Source organism: Pelmatolapia mariae, linkage group LG9 (genome assembly GCF_036321145.2).
Source record: "Pelmatolapia mariae isolate MD_Pm_ZW linkage group LG9, Pm_UMD_F_2, whole genome shotgun sequence".
In the NCBI taxonomy this organism is placed as follows: Eukaryota; Metazoa; Chordata; class Actinopteri; order Cichliformes; family Cichlidae; genus Pelmatolapia; species Pelmatolapia mariae.
In genome coordinates this window covers 13,914,786-13,932,604 of record NC_086235.1, presented here as the reverse complement: position 1 = coordinate 13,932,604, position 17,819 = coordinate 13,914,786, and the positions used below count along the sequence as shown (strand labels likewise).

At 39.9% G+C, this 17,819-nt stretch overlaps 1 protein-coding gene across 3 annotated transcripts in view; it reads left to right on the top strand.

The window, feature by feature from the left end:
* LOC134634238 (RNA-binding Raly-like protein) overlaps positions 1-17,819 on the top strand; it is a 117,715-nt gene that overhangs the window by 72,095 nt on the left and 27,801 nt on the right. The window contains exon 1 of one of the 3 annotated variants that reach the window (XM_063483323.1): positions 2,781-2,935. The exons of the other annotated variants lie outside the window; for them this stretch is intronic. Within the exon in view, the coding sequence (XP_063339393.1) occupies positions 2,899-2,935 (37 nt within the window). The 5' untranslated portion in view covers positions 2,781-2,898. Of the gene's footprint in view, positions 1-2,780; positions 2,936-17,819 lie in introns of those variants that run through there. 3 annotated transcript variants of the gene reach the window in all.

The following is a 17,819-nucleotide window of genomic DNA, read 5'->3' as shown; positions in this document are numbered from 1 at the left end:
TTTGAGGGTCTTCATCATTTCTAGGTCTCAAAGTGAAAATATAAAGAAGACCATTTGTCACCGGGGGTACGTTAGGGCAGCAGCAGTTTCAGAGTGGAGCAATATTGATTGAATTTCTGTTTCTTCCATGATCTTAGTTTTCAGAGTGTTTTCTTTTTTTCTCTCTCTCACTGAACAATTCATCTTGAGCCAAAAACGAGGGGGCACGTAATGCTTTTTTACCCCACACAACAATAAAGTAATATATTGGAATAAATCACACAAAATCAACATCCATCCTGCTTCCTTCCCCTTGTCTCCTTAGCAACACAATCCCCTTTGCAAGTAAGATGAGATGCACCTTTTCAAGCTTGCCCAGAGGTTGTGGAGGGAGTGTATTATTATTTTTATGCCAGTGTCAGTAAATGCACATGTGTAAGATAACTATCAGAGTGAATATTACTTGTTGTGCTAAATCAAAAAGGATGTACCATGGCAACATTGTGCGCCTTGAATGAATGATAATTCAGTTATTTCCAGCATACGGACAAACCTGAAGCATTTTAAAGGCTCATAAGTTTAAGTAATGCTAGCAATGTGGACATCAATGTGAGTCTGTTAGTTAGCCGGGTTAACTCCATAAGCTGATGAGCTCAGGAAGGCACATAAATTTACCGATCTCAGCAGATAAATAACATAATGAATAAGCAAAGCTGCATATATCCTCGATTCTCTCAACACAAATGCTAGACCTATCCGTCTACACAAAGCTAACTGTTTACATGGCAGCTGTGTTACTTTAGTGTTCTTCTGTACAGAAAAAAGACATGGTCTTCCCTAACTAGGCATCTTCAAATCCTGGAGCCATTCCCCTGATGCTCGCTGCACTGCCTTTTGAACTTCAAGTATTGGCAACACATAACAAACTCGAATCTGACGTCCTGAAGCTTTCCAAGTGTTCGAATACAGTTAGGACAAAGTGGTTACACTTGCTAAGCTACATCTGCTGGATGGATTGTGGCAGAACAGACAAGCTGGTATTCGGCAAACTGGCAAAGGGAACAAGGTCATGAGGACACCCCAAAAGGTTTGACCAATAATGGTATAAATAGTAGCAGATCACAGTACTTAAGTCTGGTTAAAGGTCCATGGAAACATTACTTCTTGGCTCCCTTTATCTAAAACCTAAATAATAATCACTTTGCTGATTAGTTTATGGCTTCACTGACTTTTTTAGTACAACATTATACTACTTTTGTAAATGATGGTCTCAGTTAAAGTGAAAAAGGGTAGAGATGAGTATATCTTTAGTATGTTTTGGTTTCAAAACATCAGGATAGCAGTGGTGAACAAAGTCTTCATAGCAGCATTTAAATAACAGGGAGACGTCCTGGTAGCTACGCACATACACAGTCTTTAGGTCCGCTTTTGGTCCTGACTGCAGTGGATTGCTATGAACATTTGTACAGGCACTTATGGTCCAGCACAATATCAGTTCCTAATCAGTAGAATTTCCCTGCATAGTGCCAATAGCCAGGCATAGTGCCAATAGGAAAATTGTCTCGACATCTGTCAAATGGCTTACCATGAAATCGCCTCAGGGGAAATGTCCAGGACCTACAGTAGTACCATCACAATGTCAAATCCAAAACGGAAGTGTTAAGCATACAGTCACTGCTAAAATATCATTTACCACATGACCACAGTGCCCAAGTAGCTTCACCCTCACAGTTTTGCTAACGTGACAGTTTTGATGAATCCTCCTCTATGGTGACAATAAGCAGGCTAGTTTGACACAATATCTGAAATATTCCCATCTCCAAATCTTTCAGTAATACATAGATAGCTTGAAAGAAAAAAAACAAAAAAAACAAAACATTAGAAACAAAAACTTAATATACTGGCAACAAATTATGTTCACATCTTCGCAAAGAATTTATATATTAGTGTGGTATCTCTGTAGAACAGTTAATCTGAAAGCCCACCTGGAAACCTATCTTGTTAAATCAGGTCTTCTACAAAAGTTCAGTCTTATCTTAACTTTTGGAAAACTCTCTAAAAATGTTAAAAATGTTCCCCCTAAGGAGGACACTTTCATTATTAAGGGATAATTAATAATGCTTTTAATCGTACATGCCTTTTGTCACAATATTTAAACTGGGTACCCAATATTTTGTACTGTGGGATCTCCTAAAGCAGCTCTGCTCCAATGAGCAATGGACATAGGACTTGTTTGGGGGCGGGGGGTTACCACCCACTGAGATTGTTATCAGTTTTTAGTGGGATGCCTTGTCTTGCTGGTGAGGTTGCTGCTGTTGTCTTGGTGATCTGGCACGTGCCAGAGTATCGTTCACACGAAACCAGCAGAACATTGCATTTTAAGGGGATACGCAGTGTTTTTCCCACTTGTTAGTGTTAATGTTATCTTATGGGCTAAACAGAGCAACGAAAAATACAGCTTGTATTAAGTATATGTGTGTATTATGTATGATGCCAATTTGAATTTTAAATGACTAAACAATAAACGATTTTTAGTTATTTTTGTGACTCAAAAATCTAGTCAAAATACCAAAGACTTGGCACCACTGGAAGATTTACTTGCTTATTTAGTGAATCTAAAGGTTGCATTTTATTCTATAGCCATATAAACTAAAGGAGTTTATCAGAATCTGTCTTCCCGGCTGTTTTCTCCTGATTTACTTTGTTTGACCGGCTCTGATGTCTGTATGGGGAGAGTGCACTGTAGCCCGCTCCCCCCTCCCGTCTCTAAGCATGGTATGGTCCTCGCTCAAGAAGTGCCTCCAATTCTCCGTCTGAAGGGCTAATTTATTTCCAGTCAGAAAGTATCGCAGCACGCCGAAGTCTTACTCCCTCTGCCTCTCAAGTATCTGAAAGAGCGCAAAGCTGGACCGGTACATAATGACCATGTACAAGGGGAAGCGTCGCAATCATCGATGTAAGTTTACACAGATCGTTCGGGCTTCGTGATACACCGAGGACATTTTCTTTATGCTGATGTCGCTCTGTGCTTGGCATAAAAATACAAGTTGCAAATACTAAGCCGTCAATCGTGCATGCCAAGATGCAACCCGGTCGCTTTAAAGCGAGCGCAGGGCCTTTTTTTAAGTAGTTGAAATATGCATGAAATGTAATCGTACATAGAAAATTTCCGATTTGTCAGCAAGCAATTATCGGCTCTGTCATATTGCATTCTGTTGTTGATCCTGTGATGATGAAGTGTTAAATCAAGTCACCTGCTGAGCCCTGGCTGCTTCTTTCAAAACCATCTTTGCACCTGCTCTGCTGCTGTCTGTTGAAATACAGCCTATTAATTCTGCTGAAGTTTGCTCACACTGCCAAGAAATGTGTTATCAAGGATATGAGCTTCGGCGGTTCATTTCACATATAGTTATAATTATATACCAGTGAGTTATTGCAGTTGCAACAAACACCATTTGTGTTCCAGAGTGCACAAATTCATGTGAATTTTGTCTTCCTGGTGTTTTGCATATTAACACACAGATTTCTGTTGTGCGCACTCAGTATGATCTCCGTTCATTTCTGCATCCGTGAGGTGAGAAAAGAAAATATTTGAGCTCATTCACAGTATGATGTCTAAACTCACTGAGCAATTTTGCTTCGGAATCAAGCTCTACTTATGGGCAAACAATTTACAAATGGAAAACTATCTGGGTAATTAGGGGTTTGTCTTCTCTTCTCTTAGTCTTTTTTTATTTCAAGCAAAAATGTCATTCATTATCCAGTGTGAGTTTTTTAATTACCTCAATTTGCTGCTTTTCTGTATCTCATGTGACAGTAGAGTGAATATCCGTGGGTCTCTGTGGGTCAGGGGAAAAGAAACATCCTGATTAGAGGATTAGACTGAATGGTTATCTGAGGAAATAATCAGCAGATTAAATAATAATTAGCGGCTGTTATTATCCTGTAACAGAATAATAGAGTTGGTATTATACATCCTGAAGCGAGGCTCTCAGAGCTGTGTGCGCACTCATACTCTGCCACAGAGCAACGCTGCCTCAGTCAAGAAACTGGAAAGATGACTTAACAAGTAATTAAGTACAACGTGGCAAACCAGTGGTTCACTAATTACCAGTTGGCACTTCTTGGCACAAGTGCACACAGTCAGTTATACCGTGATCTGCCCCCCTTCCTTGTCTCCTAGACATCTGTGGAGTGCGATAAAGGTTTTAAAGTGCTGCTTTGTGGCTGGTGTGCACTGTATAGAAAGAACACGTTATGGTCTTTTTTTTTTTCTCTTCCACAGCGAAAATGGAAATGTATATTGTGCAGTGGCTGGAAATAGATCTCGCTGTATAACTTTCTAGATTTGCAGCTTGCATGTAGACAGTGTGGGAGGGAAGCCAAATTTGGACACAGAGCACAAAGGCGTAAGTGTCAAGAGACAGAACAAGCAAAGAAATCCAGGTGCACAAAGAGCAGGAGACAGTTAAGAAAAAAAAGACAGTGAGTCTATACGTGGGCTCATATTGTTGAAGAGCTTGTTTAAGGGCTCCGGACTGTATCTGCCAGCTATTAGGCCAGGGAGTCCGTGAGAGACTGCCAGCGGCTGTGGACTTACAGGATGGAGGTTTTTTTTTTTTTTTGTGCTGCTATATTTGAGTTTAGTCTTTGGAAAAGTCAGACAGAAGAAAAAGATGTTCTTATATGAGAAAAACTACAGTTTTCTCAGGGAAGCATCTCATGATACTGGACAGGTAGTCCAGTATCCTTCCTTTTTTTGTTCAGTACCTGCAGCCTTATCAGACCTTTCTGCAGAAATGGGAACTCCAAAAACTGCAAATTCACACGCTCAGTGTGCTGAAGCGTGATCACTTGCAGGCACTAGTGGCTGAGAGAGTTGATCAAAAAAATATACTGGAGGGCTGCTTTAACTTATTAATGCAGATGTAACTGTAAAAAGGATGTTGTGCATTTTTGTTATGATTTTTTCTTCTAAAAAGCAACATATACCACAGATTCAGCAATAATGCAAGAGTGACTGACACATAGCTGTGAAGAAGTTGTGCAGATTTTGGAATGTGTTAGCTTGAAATTATAGCAGTTTATTATTTATTTATTGGCGTCAGCAGCTTTAATTTTGAAAATATAAAAGCTTTAAAAACAGGGATTTGTGTATTGATCAATTTATTAAAAAGACATCGTCCCTTTCTTTATCAAAAAGGGAACTCTGTGTCTGCGGTGTTGCCTATTGTGATTAATTTGATTAGGAAAAGAAAGCATCTCAGGCACTTTTTGGTGAGTGTGGGCAACAGCAGGAGTATTTGAGTTGGAGTCCATAAATATTTAAGGTCTTGCAGGCCAGGAATCTTTGGAGATCAAATGGGGTTCGAGCCCTCTAAACCTCGGGGATTTGTTTTCTGTGCGCTTGTATGTATTAAACATTTATTTTTGTACTACACGTTCCATAAAGGTAGTGGGAAACTTTGATATGTGATACATGGAAATGAATATTGATAAAAACAAAAGCGAACTTCTTTTAGACTTTCCTCTCCTCCTTTATTTTTATGTGTCTGGACTTGAGATGTTCTTGTGTTTGTTGCGATTTTTGAACATGACTCAAGGCTGAAGCGTACGACCAAGAAATGTGTTTTCATGCGCTGCAGATGTTACTCTGTTCCTTTATGCGTGTGCCGTGCTGCTGATGCTGGGGAGGAGGAGGAGGGGAGGGGACGAGTGAGGCAGGCTGTTACATCTTCTGTCAGATGTCCTCCATGTATCTCAAACCATGTGTCAAGGATAGCAGTTTTTTTTTTCTACTTGTGCGTGTCAAGAGTTTGTGTGTGAGAGAGTCTTTTTTTTTCCTGCCTTCCAGACTAGACTTCTTTTCAGTTTATCTCTATTTTACCCAGAATTTCAGTTTGCGTGTCCATGGGAAGGAATACAAATCATGCACAACACAATCCTTGGTGGGGCTGTTAAGCGTCCGCTGCTCTGCTTCTCTTGAATAAATCACAAGCAATTACAGAATATAATCCGTTCCAGATACTTTATTTGCTACCTTGGATGCAAGTTTAAAAATTCACCAGCTGTGCCTCCACACCTTTCTTTAAATATAGGAACCGCACCACACGGCGCTGTGCTGGAGATGTGATTTTATCTGTCAGAAAGGACCTAATGAGTCTCCTCTGTGGCTGATGAAATAATGTGACAGAGATGTCACAAGATGTCGTCCCCCCCCCCCCCCCCCCACACACACACACACACACGAACACACAACCCCCCACACCCACCCCGAGCCCTCGTCTCTCTCACCAGCAGCATCACGCTTGTTTAGTGGAGGAAAGGCTGTTTGGACTGTTGCCAGGAAAAGCACCAATCAGTGTCACACAAAGACAAGCACGAGACATGTGCAAGAGTGCTGATGTACAGAGAAAACACCAACATTCACAAGAAAATCCTACTAATTATTGTCTACGTTCCTAATAGGCTCTGGGGGAGGGGATGCTGCCAAATGCCTCTTTTTTTTCTTAGTGTGAAGAAAACGACTTAGAAAAACACACTTTGATGAATGGTGTTTAATGAAGGGGTTTGTTTTCATTACTTTGTGTTATAAAGCACTGTGCAAAAAAATTTAAGCCACCCCTCATTTCTTTATATTTTGCCTCCGAGGAGACTGTTTGTAACTTTTTAAAGTGGTGTTTAACAGTAATTCTTCAGGCTTTCTGAAGGTCTTCCAGAGTTTAGTCCCATCCTTGCACCTGACCTTTATCAGATGAATGTTTTCTTTATTTGTTAAGCCACTTAACACTGGCCTATTAAGGATTCTGGCATAAGAAAAAGACTCTTGGCTCAAGGGGTGAACCAGTGTCGTGTCCACAAGTAACACCAAATCAGCAAAGAAGCAGTTTTAAAGTGTATCTCTAGGCCTGTTGCAGAAAACACGTGATTTGGTCCCACTTCTTGACTTGAAACTGCAAAAAATGGCAAAGATAAAAGTTTGAAAGGCATAAAATATTATTATTGCACCAACATTTCATTTCTGAGAGTTATTAGTAGAAAACCTGGCATAGTGTGAAGTGTGTCCTTCAAAAAAACACGAGGAAACAAGTAAAGGATGAAAGAAGAAGTGGCAGATGAACAACATCTAAAAGTCATGTTCTTAAGAAATAGGGAAAAAAAATCCAGCAAAGACCTGACACAGGACCTCTGACATCCATCTGATCCTTCAGTTGATCCATTTACTGTTCACTGAAGCCTCATCAGAAATGGTGGCTGTCAAGAAGCTACTCTTAATAAAAGGAAACAGGGAGAAAAGGGTGAGGTGCGCCAAAGTGCATACAAAAATCAGTGGCAACAGGTCTTAGAGAGTGATGAATCTCAATTTGCAATATTTGGTTTAAATCACCAAATCTGTATGTATGAAGAAGGACGTACGGTGAGTGTCTACAGCTACCTGTAAAGCATGGTGGAGACTTCGTCATGGTTTGGAGCTACATTTCACAAGGTGATGTTGGGAATCCTGTCAAGATTAATGGAATTATGAATGCAGAAAAGTACCTTCAGATTTTTCATCCACCATGCAATACAATCTGGAAAACATCTCATGGAGAACAGCTTCATTCTTCTGAATGTCAATGTTCCCAAACACACTGCTAATGCAGCAAAAGCATACATGGAAAAAAAAATAAAAGAAACAATAAAACAGTGGATTGGCCTCATCAGAGCCCAGACATCAACAGTATTGAAGCAGTGTGGGATTATCATTGAGACAAAACAGAACAAAGGGCAGCAAATATCCAAAGAAAAGCTTTTTATAGCCCTCAAGAAGCTTGGAGAGCTATCCATGAAGACTACACATTTTTTTTTCTATATCTCATTTTCCTGTAAAATTGTAACAAATGAGGGATGGCTAAAGACTTTTGCACAGTGCTGTACATATACTGTTACAATAGTGGATGTTTATTCAAAACATGGACAAAGTTTCAATTAATGAGATCAGTAAATGTGCCGGTAACTCAAAATGAAAATAGCCTCTTAAACGTCTTTGCAAGGGCAACCAATCACAATAACTAGCAATTAGCTGAAAGGCTGCACCAAGGTCCAGTATAACAAAAAGATTTTGAATCATGCAAAGCTACTCTAGTAGAATTCAGAGAATAATGTGCAGCTAGAAATGAGTGTCTCCCTGTTCAGGTCTATTGCATGCTACCTGCACAATGCATGTGCAAGTGCCTTTTTACCTTAAAGGCTTATAGTGGTCTTTACATTCTTTTGCCTCTCATCCACCCACTTGTGCTAGCACAAGAGCTGTTCAGCTGATGTATTGTAGTGAAACCCAGCATTTTTAAGAAGAATAAAAGAGCCAGAAAAAATGGAGTGGAAAGTGTACACAGTAGGTCCCATTTAATACTGGATCAAATGTACAGTGACAGCTATGACTCCAGCCTGTATGTACCAGTTTGACGAATGGCGAAATTAATGTCTGTCAAGTGTCATGGCAAATGCTCTGAAGTAATTAGAGGACTCTCTCTCTGTCATCCATCGGCAGGGAGCGCTTGTAGTACCTATGCAGGGATGAGCAACATGGGTTTTGAAAATTACATCATATTTTCACGCCTATAGGCCAGCAATGAGCCTGTCAAATTTCCCCAAATCAGTAATTCACTTTATTTCTTGGTTAAAAATGAAATATGAATGTCGTACTGGGAATTTGAAAGGAGCACCTCAAAGATTTCTGTTCTAGATTTAACACTAAAGAGCTAAAAGTCCCTATTTTTAGTCACAGGGAAAGTCAGTGGCGATGTCCCAATTATTAACAGCTGTCGTGAATGTTTCTCAAAAGAAACACTTGTTCTGCTGTGAATATCAGCTTGGTGTTTGTTTTCATGCCTCGCTTTTCATCTCTAAGCTCCCTCGCTGTGCCATGTTCATGTATCCAGCAGCCTGGATCATCCGCTTTTTGAAGTGTATCATTGTTGACTTGCATGAGACAGCTCACTAGGTTTACAGGTCACACAGAGGGATGTGATCTCAAACCAATGCCATGCCTTTATCTGTTCTGCGGGTGCCTCAAGGGGCTGGGGATTATGAGCTGATCTCCTTGGACTTTGGTCCATGCAGCAGCAGACACGGGCGGCGAGGCAGTGAAGCAGGCTGAAAGTCACACATGAGAGTTTACAGGAGAACAGACGCCTGCATTTGTAATGGGATGTCCACAAAAATCCTCTAATCAGTCATGATCAAATGAGCGTTTCGTGAATGGCAGCATGTCTTATAAAAGGTAGAGGATGGAATGATTCCTGTTTGGATCTGTACTCACAAAATTCAAAGAAATGTAATCTGAACCCTATTAGCAACAAATCAAGGGAGTGATTTTATGACTTGCTGGGTCATAAAATGAAGTAGAAACCTGGCCGAAAATTTCACAACATTTTTTCAAATGAATTTCTAACAATTTAATAATTTCTTACTTAAGTGTGGCTAAACAGAAACATCACTAGAAATGTAATAACCAGCGCTGATAGCAATAGATTCTCGATACCTAATGTGATACTACAATTAAAAATAAAGAAAGAAAAAAATTAGGACATGAACTGAAATGTTTTAGCCCACTAATGTTACTACTAGATATAACATTATTACATTAGGTGAAGAAGCCATTCTTAAGGAAGCGAAACAGGGAGAAAAGGCTGAGGTATAGTAATTTTATTTTAATTTGTTAGTCATTTTTATTTTTATTTATTACATTATTACATTAAGTTACATTACGTTAGCTTAAGCATTTATATAGAGTTATTCACTGCAAACATTTTAGCCCGTGGTGCAGATTTGATTTGACAATAGCAATAGTCTTCCATACCCAATTCTTTCTGCCGTTCTTATCGACGAGTCGGGGCGCAGCTATCGCGGCAGTGACACTATTCGCCATCTTCCATGTATAGTTTTTTCTTGAGCTTGTAGGCATTCTTCTTAAGCATGTAAGGATCGATGAGCACTTGCATAGGCATGTGCTGCCCCCATCAATTCTGGAAGAACTGCAGCCTCAGTGCATGCACTGCCAGAGGTACTGATGGCACTAAAGGAAAAATTTAGTAAGTCACATTTTCTGAATTTTAGATTCAAGAGCAAAATTAAGCTCTGGTTACCTCTCTGGGGCTAAATATGTACAATGAAGCCATTTATCAGGCAAGCAATCCACTTTAAACTTTAATGCAGTATGAATTTTAGCTTCTTTACAGAATAAAATTTGTCTACTGGGAGAAAGACGGATTTCATCACTTCGCCCCTGTGATGAAGCTAGTGTCACATTAAAAGTTGTAAAGGAGCAAGTTTCATATAGAGCAATGGAAACTCAACTTCACACTTTCCAATTCTTGCCATACATTTAAAAATTGCAAATTGAGATCCAGTCAGCAAGTTTTAATGCATGCTTGAAGGGGGGCAACTAATGAAACTTAAATCCTCTTTTGGTATGTGTGAATTGCTATATTTAAATGACACGTGATAATTTATACTATAAGAGTACAGTCTGCCAAGCGCCAAATTCAAACAGAAAAATGTAGAGTCACATCACCTCACCTTGAACCTTGCTTCATGGTTCTCCTGAAGAGCCCTGCTCAGTGTTTGATCTTCAAAGGTTCCTAGAACAGCACCTTTGATATGCAGATTGTCCCTCAGTCTCCTCTCTACTCTTTTTTCCATGTAATTAGACAACACTACAATGTAAGCCTGCTGCGTCTTTCTTTCTGCTGAGAGGTGTCTGTAAACATGTTTGGGGTTTTTTTTATTTGCAGTTCTTAAAATCTTCCCTGCCTAGAAAAAAGGGTAAAGGGTTATTTCCGTTTGAGGGGGTGGCAGCATCTGGTGACCTTGATTGATGGATCCACGGGCAGCACAGAAAAATAAGAACGCGGCTAATATGTGAGAACTACAGTAAGATAAAGATATATGAGGTCTGTGTCTGAAAGGAGCTGCTAGACCTTTGTGAAAATCAAAGGCTGTCAGGGCACATTGTTCATCCACTGCAGTGACAAATTTGACTGTAATTCACTCTGAAATTTTCTGGAAATCTTGTACCTGTAATGTGGCCTGTGTCAGTTCTTTCGTCTTTGCTCATCTGAAAAACGTCCTTGGAGTATTTGTAGATTTATTATGCCTGCAACTGACAGGACCTCACCTACTGGTTACGGAGACACAGATTTGGTACTCAGTACAGCATTTTTATATCTCAGACCTCCTGCCTTCCTTTCCTTCGAGTTGGACTCACTGAATAGTGAAGTTGGACCAAAGACAGCTAGATGTAATCTGCTGGAAACATGAATTTCCCACATCCCCACCTATTCCTTTTGCTCGTCCATCACCTGCTAAATTCAGCTCCCTCATTTTTGCCGTTGTCTTTGTTTCTGTCTCTCCTGCCGAGACACAATTTGCATGATTAGTTACTTTGTTCAATTAATTAAGTCATTAGGGAGATAGGCGCCAGAGTTTCTCAATCCGTGAGAAGATGATCGGCAGCTCCTTCCGTGTCCTGCTCTCTTTTTTTTCTCTCTCGCCTCTGCCTTTAATTTTTATCTCATCAAATAGACAGTTGCCGTTGCAAGAAGAGGAAAGTGAAATAAAATAACTCACGAATGAGGAAAAAAAAGGCCAGATGTGATGTAGAACCATCAGCCCTGGCATGCGGGGAATTTTATCATCTGTTTTTTGGGGGGGAAAAGGTCCACATTTCTCATTTCTTGAAGGTCCTTGCTGATATGTGCGCATTGTATTCAGCCTGTGTTACACATCTGCGCTGTAACTCAAAGGGGACAGCAAAGTTTTTTGGCAATGAGAAGGAAAAAAGGCTTTTTTGTCCCTCAATGGCAGCAGGATGCTGGGTCAGAGAGAGCTCTACAATTTTAGCAAAACTGATTTGATCCTTGCAACAGAGCATAGTGACAAAGCACAATGATTTATATTTCCTGGCTTCTGCATAATCCTACAGATTTATGTTGTGGGCTTCGGTTTCTGTTTACTTCAACTTAGAGAAGTCACATTACTTCCATTAGTTTGCCATAGTCTTCATCTCTAAATGCTACACTGCCCAGAACACAGGGTAATCTTTTATTCACTATAATTTAATACAAGTATTAGTTGTGCTGTTGTCACCAAATTGGCATCGGACATGAAGACTTTGAGCAAATTGCAGCCAGTTTTTACACCCATTAGATGTAGTTCTAAGACAATATTTGCAGAACTTGAACATTGTGTTTTTTAAAAATCTTCAAAGACTGAACATTTGCATCAGCCTCATATCTACTTTTTGGTGCTAATTGGGAAGTGATAGCATGCAGTGTGACTGAGATGGTAACTGAGCATGTAATCATTGTCATTGTGAGCCTGGTATTACCATTTAGCTCAAACATTAATCCCAAAATGCAACAGCACTGCCATAATCTCTTAGTTTTCTTTCTTTGCTTTTGTTTGCAAAGCTCTTTTTTTTGGGCATTTTTAATAGAATGCTACTTGGGAGATGCATTTGATTTCCTCTTTTCTTCACTCTTCACACTTTGCTTGTACCAGCAATTGCTCAGGTAGAATTTAATGCCAAATGAAGCCTTGGAGCATTGTTAATGCAGAAAGCCGACTTAATTTTGAATGCCCGATTTACAGCTGTAGTGACAGTATCTGAAAAGGTTCTTATGGGTAATGGCGCCAGTTGTTAGGTCAAAAATATGGGCTCTTGAAATTATATCTTGTCAAAAAAAACAAAATAATAAGCAGCTTTACTTGAACAGCTACTAAATAGGATGTTTGCGAGGAGCCATATGTCTTTAAGCCAAATACTGAATCTCTGCCTGTTTATTTTCAGTCTTTGTATGGAAGCCCACACATGTAATGACTGCTTCATCAATTGTTGTTTTCTCAATTATAGCTTCTGTGCCGCACCACAGCAGGCGTCCAAACAGGTCATTTGCAGCTACGGAAACCGACAAAATCAGCTGTGTTTTGGTTGCTGGGTTTTCTCTTAGTGCTGAAAGGACATTTTGCCCAAGCACAAGGTAGTTTGACATGCAAATTACCACTTTGTTGCTGTGTTTGTGTGTGCACGCTTTAAAAGGCATGACTCACTTCAAGTGCATTTTGGTCAAAGGAGCTTGTGCCATATTTCTGCTCTCATTAAGGCTGTAAGCTTAATGAGTAGCTGGAATGCAGGTTTATCTTAATTAGCACTGATCACACTGATGGATGTGACTTATCATATGTTTAGACAATAGTATTTACCACCATGTTTTAGAGAAAAACCTGTACCAAATGAGCTGTTGAAGGCTGGAGGGCTGAATCGTCACTATACCGATAGCACACAGAGATGGCTGATGAGAGCAGTACATTGCAAAAGGCAGTTATTTTCAGGAATCTGCCAATCTTCCAGCACTCTTCCCACAGTAATACAGAAAGGTTCTTTGGCTCACTAAGACACACTCTTGTCTCTGCCTCTTCCAGACCTTGTGTTGACCCCTGCTACCCATGCCTGTTAGCTCTCCTCTTCCTGAAGCCTGAGGCTATTAGCTGGTTTTCTCCTCCCTAAGATCGAGAGAGGAGAAGAAACGGTACACTGTCTCATTTTTTACGACGCAACAGAAAGCTAGAGAGGCAGAGAGATTAAAGTCTGATTTGCTGGCTTCAACAGGACCAGCAGATTTTCGTCTGTTCCAGTAGTACATTCATATTCTTCTCCTTATGTTTTTTGGGTCTTGTCAGTTTTCGCAGGAGTGCTTTCTCATTCCCAGTCATTCCCGTACAATATGCTGCCATATGGCTTAGTTTATAGCTGTGATTTATTCAGCGCCTTGACTTCCATTGCTCTGCGCTTATTCATCCCTTGCTAATGAAAGGAGGGGAAGAAATAAGACTTGTGAAGCTTTCGTTGGCGGCACAGGTGTCAAATAGAAAGGGCCCCACAGGTGATGCTCAGCACTGAAATGTCTCATAATGAGCTTCCTCGCAGTGCGCATAGACACAGGAAGAAATATGGGCTGTGAGAGAAAGTGACGGATGGCGAGGTGGGTTAGATATCATCTTGTGCGAGTTCGTGTGGAAGGAAAGGGAAGGTGATAGAGGGAGGGAAAGCAAGGGGGATGGGAACAGACGAAGAGACACATTGAGTGATAGGGTGAGACCGAGGGCGGAACAGGAGGCATGAGCAAGAGTAGTCTGAGGGAGACAGAGATGTAAGGCAGCAAATGAGACCAATAAAACACACGGGCAGGTTCCTTCAGGGAGTCACGGATCCTTGTTTTCTTGACAGAGGAACACAAGTCTGTCTTCGGTGATTACTTATGCTTCGTGCCTCTGTCTTTCCATTGCAGTTTACATCCAGAGCCCTGTTTCCCCCCCGATTCCTTAGTCAGTAAAAATGTAGCCTTAAATTGTTATTCATACCTGGGTTATGCTTGTTTTAGTATCTACAGACAGACAGGCACGCGCCGTCTCTTAGAGATAGAGAATTGGAGGCTAGCTTAAATATATCTATAATTAATTTCAGCACTGAAAGACTAAAATTACATTATGTGTACATTTGCACAGCTGCAAGGTCAGACCCTTTTTTAAAATTGTTGCCCAGGCTGAGCAGACCTTCTTGGTAAGTCTTTCAGCACCACGGACAGCTCCACCTCCAACCACGGATGACCAAGCTGCAGACTGAGCAAGTGAGCAACCCGAAACTAAGGAAAAGAGAAGAACAGAAAAAAAGCACAGCTTTTTTTTTTCTGACTGAACCACTGAGCATCTCAAAGTGTTCTGCTAAAAGTGGATGATCTTGGCTCATGGATTGCAATCAGTTCCCTTCATGTCCACTTCCCACATACAGAAGTGACAATGCAAACGTGAAAATATGTCAGTATGCCTGCTTATAGGATCCCAACCGAAGCTTGAAACAGTGTTACAGCATTCTTACAAGATGTCAAAACAAATTTTGTCCTTAAAGCAAGACCACATTATTATATTTGAATAATCAATATTTTTTGACAAACATTTTTATAATCAAGATCTTTAATAAATTAGTGCGAGGTATGGGGCAACTGTGGCTAACAAGCAAGTTGTCAAACAAACGGAACGTCAAAGGTTTGTCATGTCTCAGATTTCCAGATCACTACAGAAATGTGCACACTAAGCTTAATTTTTTAGGAAATACATCAATAAAAATGTCTGGCATTTTTTCCATGTCTTCCTCCCCTCACCCTAACTGGTCACGGTGTCTGCCCCTCCCTGAGCCTGGTTCTGCTGGAGGTTTCTTCCTGTTAAAAGGGAGTTTTTCCTTCCTACTGTTATCAAAATGCTTGCTCATAGAAGCTCATATGATTGTCGGGATTTTCTCTGTCCTTCAATGCACAGATTTGTTATATAATTTATAATTCAGCCTCTAAATTATTGCATTATTTATCAGTTCACACATAAAGTATTTCTCTTTACTTATGAGCAATGAAAACCTAGTACTGATACTGCAAATAAAAACCCCAAAGTGGAAGCTCATTGCAATAAACCCAAATACCATTGTTATCACAGACATCCATGTGAGAAAGCCTGTGATGACTAAAATGCATTTGAGTGCACCAGTAATTTTTTTATTTGCCCAACTGCATAACCGCAGTTATAAAATGAGCTGTGAATTATGGCTCCACATATAAAGGATTTGGCAGAGAAATTGAAGAATTATTTGAATTCATAAGACTGAATTAAAAAGAACACATGATGATTAAACTAAATAACTAAAAGTCGATTAAAACACAGCTGCAGCAGTACAAGGGCCTAAAAATAACCTATAGAACTACTAATCAGGCGTCATCCTAGAATCTAGATGTGAAACACAAACAGGCAAGAGGAAACTTGGCACAAGGGTTATCAGTGAGAATCAGAGTTACTGTGACAGTTTGAAAAGCAGAAAGGACATTGCATAACATCAACCATACTGGACAGCATCCAAGAAAAAAAATTCCCTGGCTTTCTCTATGGCACAAAACTATAAGATTAAACTTCAATTAAAGATTAAAGCCTGATAAATATTCAGAATCCCTCCTTTAGTCAGATCAGACTAAGATGAATTTCTGAGTCTCAGATGAGGTCGAACATGTTTGGCGTGAACCTGAACAAGGATTACTGCAGTGAATTCATAACCCTGATAGTGAGGAACAGAGGTGGGAAGGTAACCACACGGAGAACCATGAGAACAAAAGGTGTTTCTGAGATGACATTTATACATGGCACTAAGAATGCCTGTGGATGCACCAAAGTTCTGGCTAACAAAATGACTTGGCAGAAGACGAATGCTCTAGCATAATAACCATCCAAAAACACAATGCCAAAACTACACCAGAGTTCACAAAGAAGAGAAAAGGTGGGGAAAAAATAAATATGACCTGCCAAGAATGTTGCTTTACTTGAACCCAATGAAACATGTTTAAGGTATTTATAGTAGAAAAATACAAAGAAAAATACAACCTTCCAGGAAGAAGGAGCTGAAATTGTCTAAAATGTACAAGATTGAGATTATTGTCAAAAAACAAATGTGAACATTTCAAGTATTTGAAAAAATGAAAGATATAAATGCTGGCAGTAGAAGGTGTATGGATCTTTGTTGAATTGCAGCATTTAACACTGATATAATAATTTTGAGCCATTAACTGTTAACTCCACATATGAACAAATGTTACAATATTAATGACATTACTGTAAGTTGATAACATATCCCTAAGATGAAGAACAGATGGGATGTATGAAGATTTAGTTGGTTGCTATTTTCTTGAAAGAAGGTCCTGAACTTGACAAGATCCTAAAGAACATGGTTCTCTCACCGATACAGGTAGGTTTAATATTGGGAGAGTCATTGTCAGAATAATCGATTGTTGTGTTAATGAAACGCCTGAATACTGTGTACAAGTGTTTATATTTATTCCCAAACATGTCTTCAAATGCCATTTTTTGGTTCCACAAACAGTTCAAGTTAAAAAGATGTTAAATTCACTAAAAAATGTATTACATTCCACAAGGTTGATTATAACAATGGTATTTATCCATGAAAAGAGCCTTAAAATGTCGAATCAAAGAGTGTGCAGTTTTTGTGTTAGTTAACAGTTGAAGTTTTACCATACTGAAAATGTGGTTTTGATTGCTCCACTGGACTCTGCTTGAACCACACATGTACTGACAGCTTCAGTTGAAATGGGCTAAGGCTCGTTTAGCCTCTAGCAGTGGCGATACCTGTCAGGGACTGAACAGCATGGATTTGACTGTACTGCATATAAACCATACTGAATCAAAAATAATGGCTCACAAAAACAGAGCTGTCAGAGATTTTTTTTTTTTATCACTTCAGGTTTTAGATGCCAATTATATTTAGTTGGGCTGTTGTGGGCTAATTAAAGGTTTGGACCTGATCTCTTTGTAAGTCAACCTTTCAGGTTGATGAGCAAAAGTGTAATTATCTCCAAAGGTTACCATCATGGTCAATCCCAGCATACTCTGTCAAGTATGCACACACACACACACACACACACACTCTCACACACACACACACACACACACTCATTTGGTCATGCAGCTTTCTGTAAAAAGTCTGTGTTTTAGCATGTCTAAGTAGGCAGCATACAAACAGACCAGGGTTTAATCCTATTTCTCATGAGAGCAGCCTCTGGGAGAAGGAGGCAAGAGTTTGCCAGCAGCTTATTTTCACCCCAGTGCAATTCCACTCCTGGGGATTGGGGTGCTTCCACTTGTTTGGTGTTGGGAAGAAGGGAGGCAGAGCAGATGCATAAATTATTTAGGCAAATGTGTGTTGCTGGAGGGGACAAAGTGATAGTCAGAACATGGCCGCATGCAAAAAA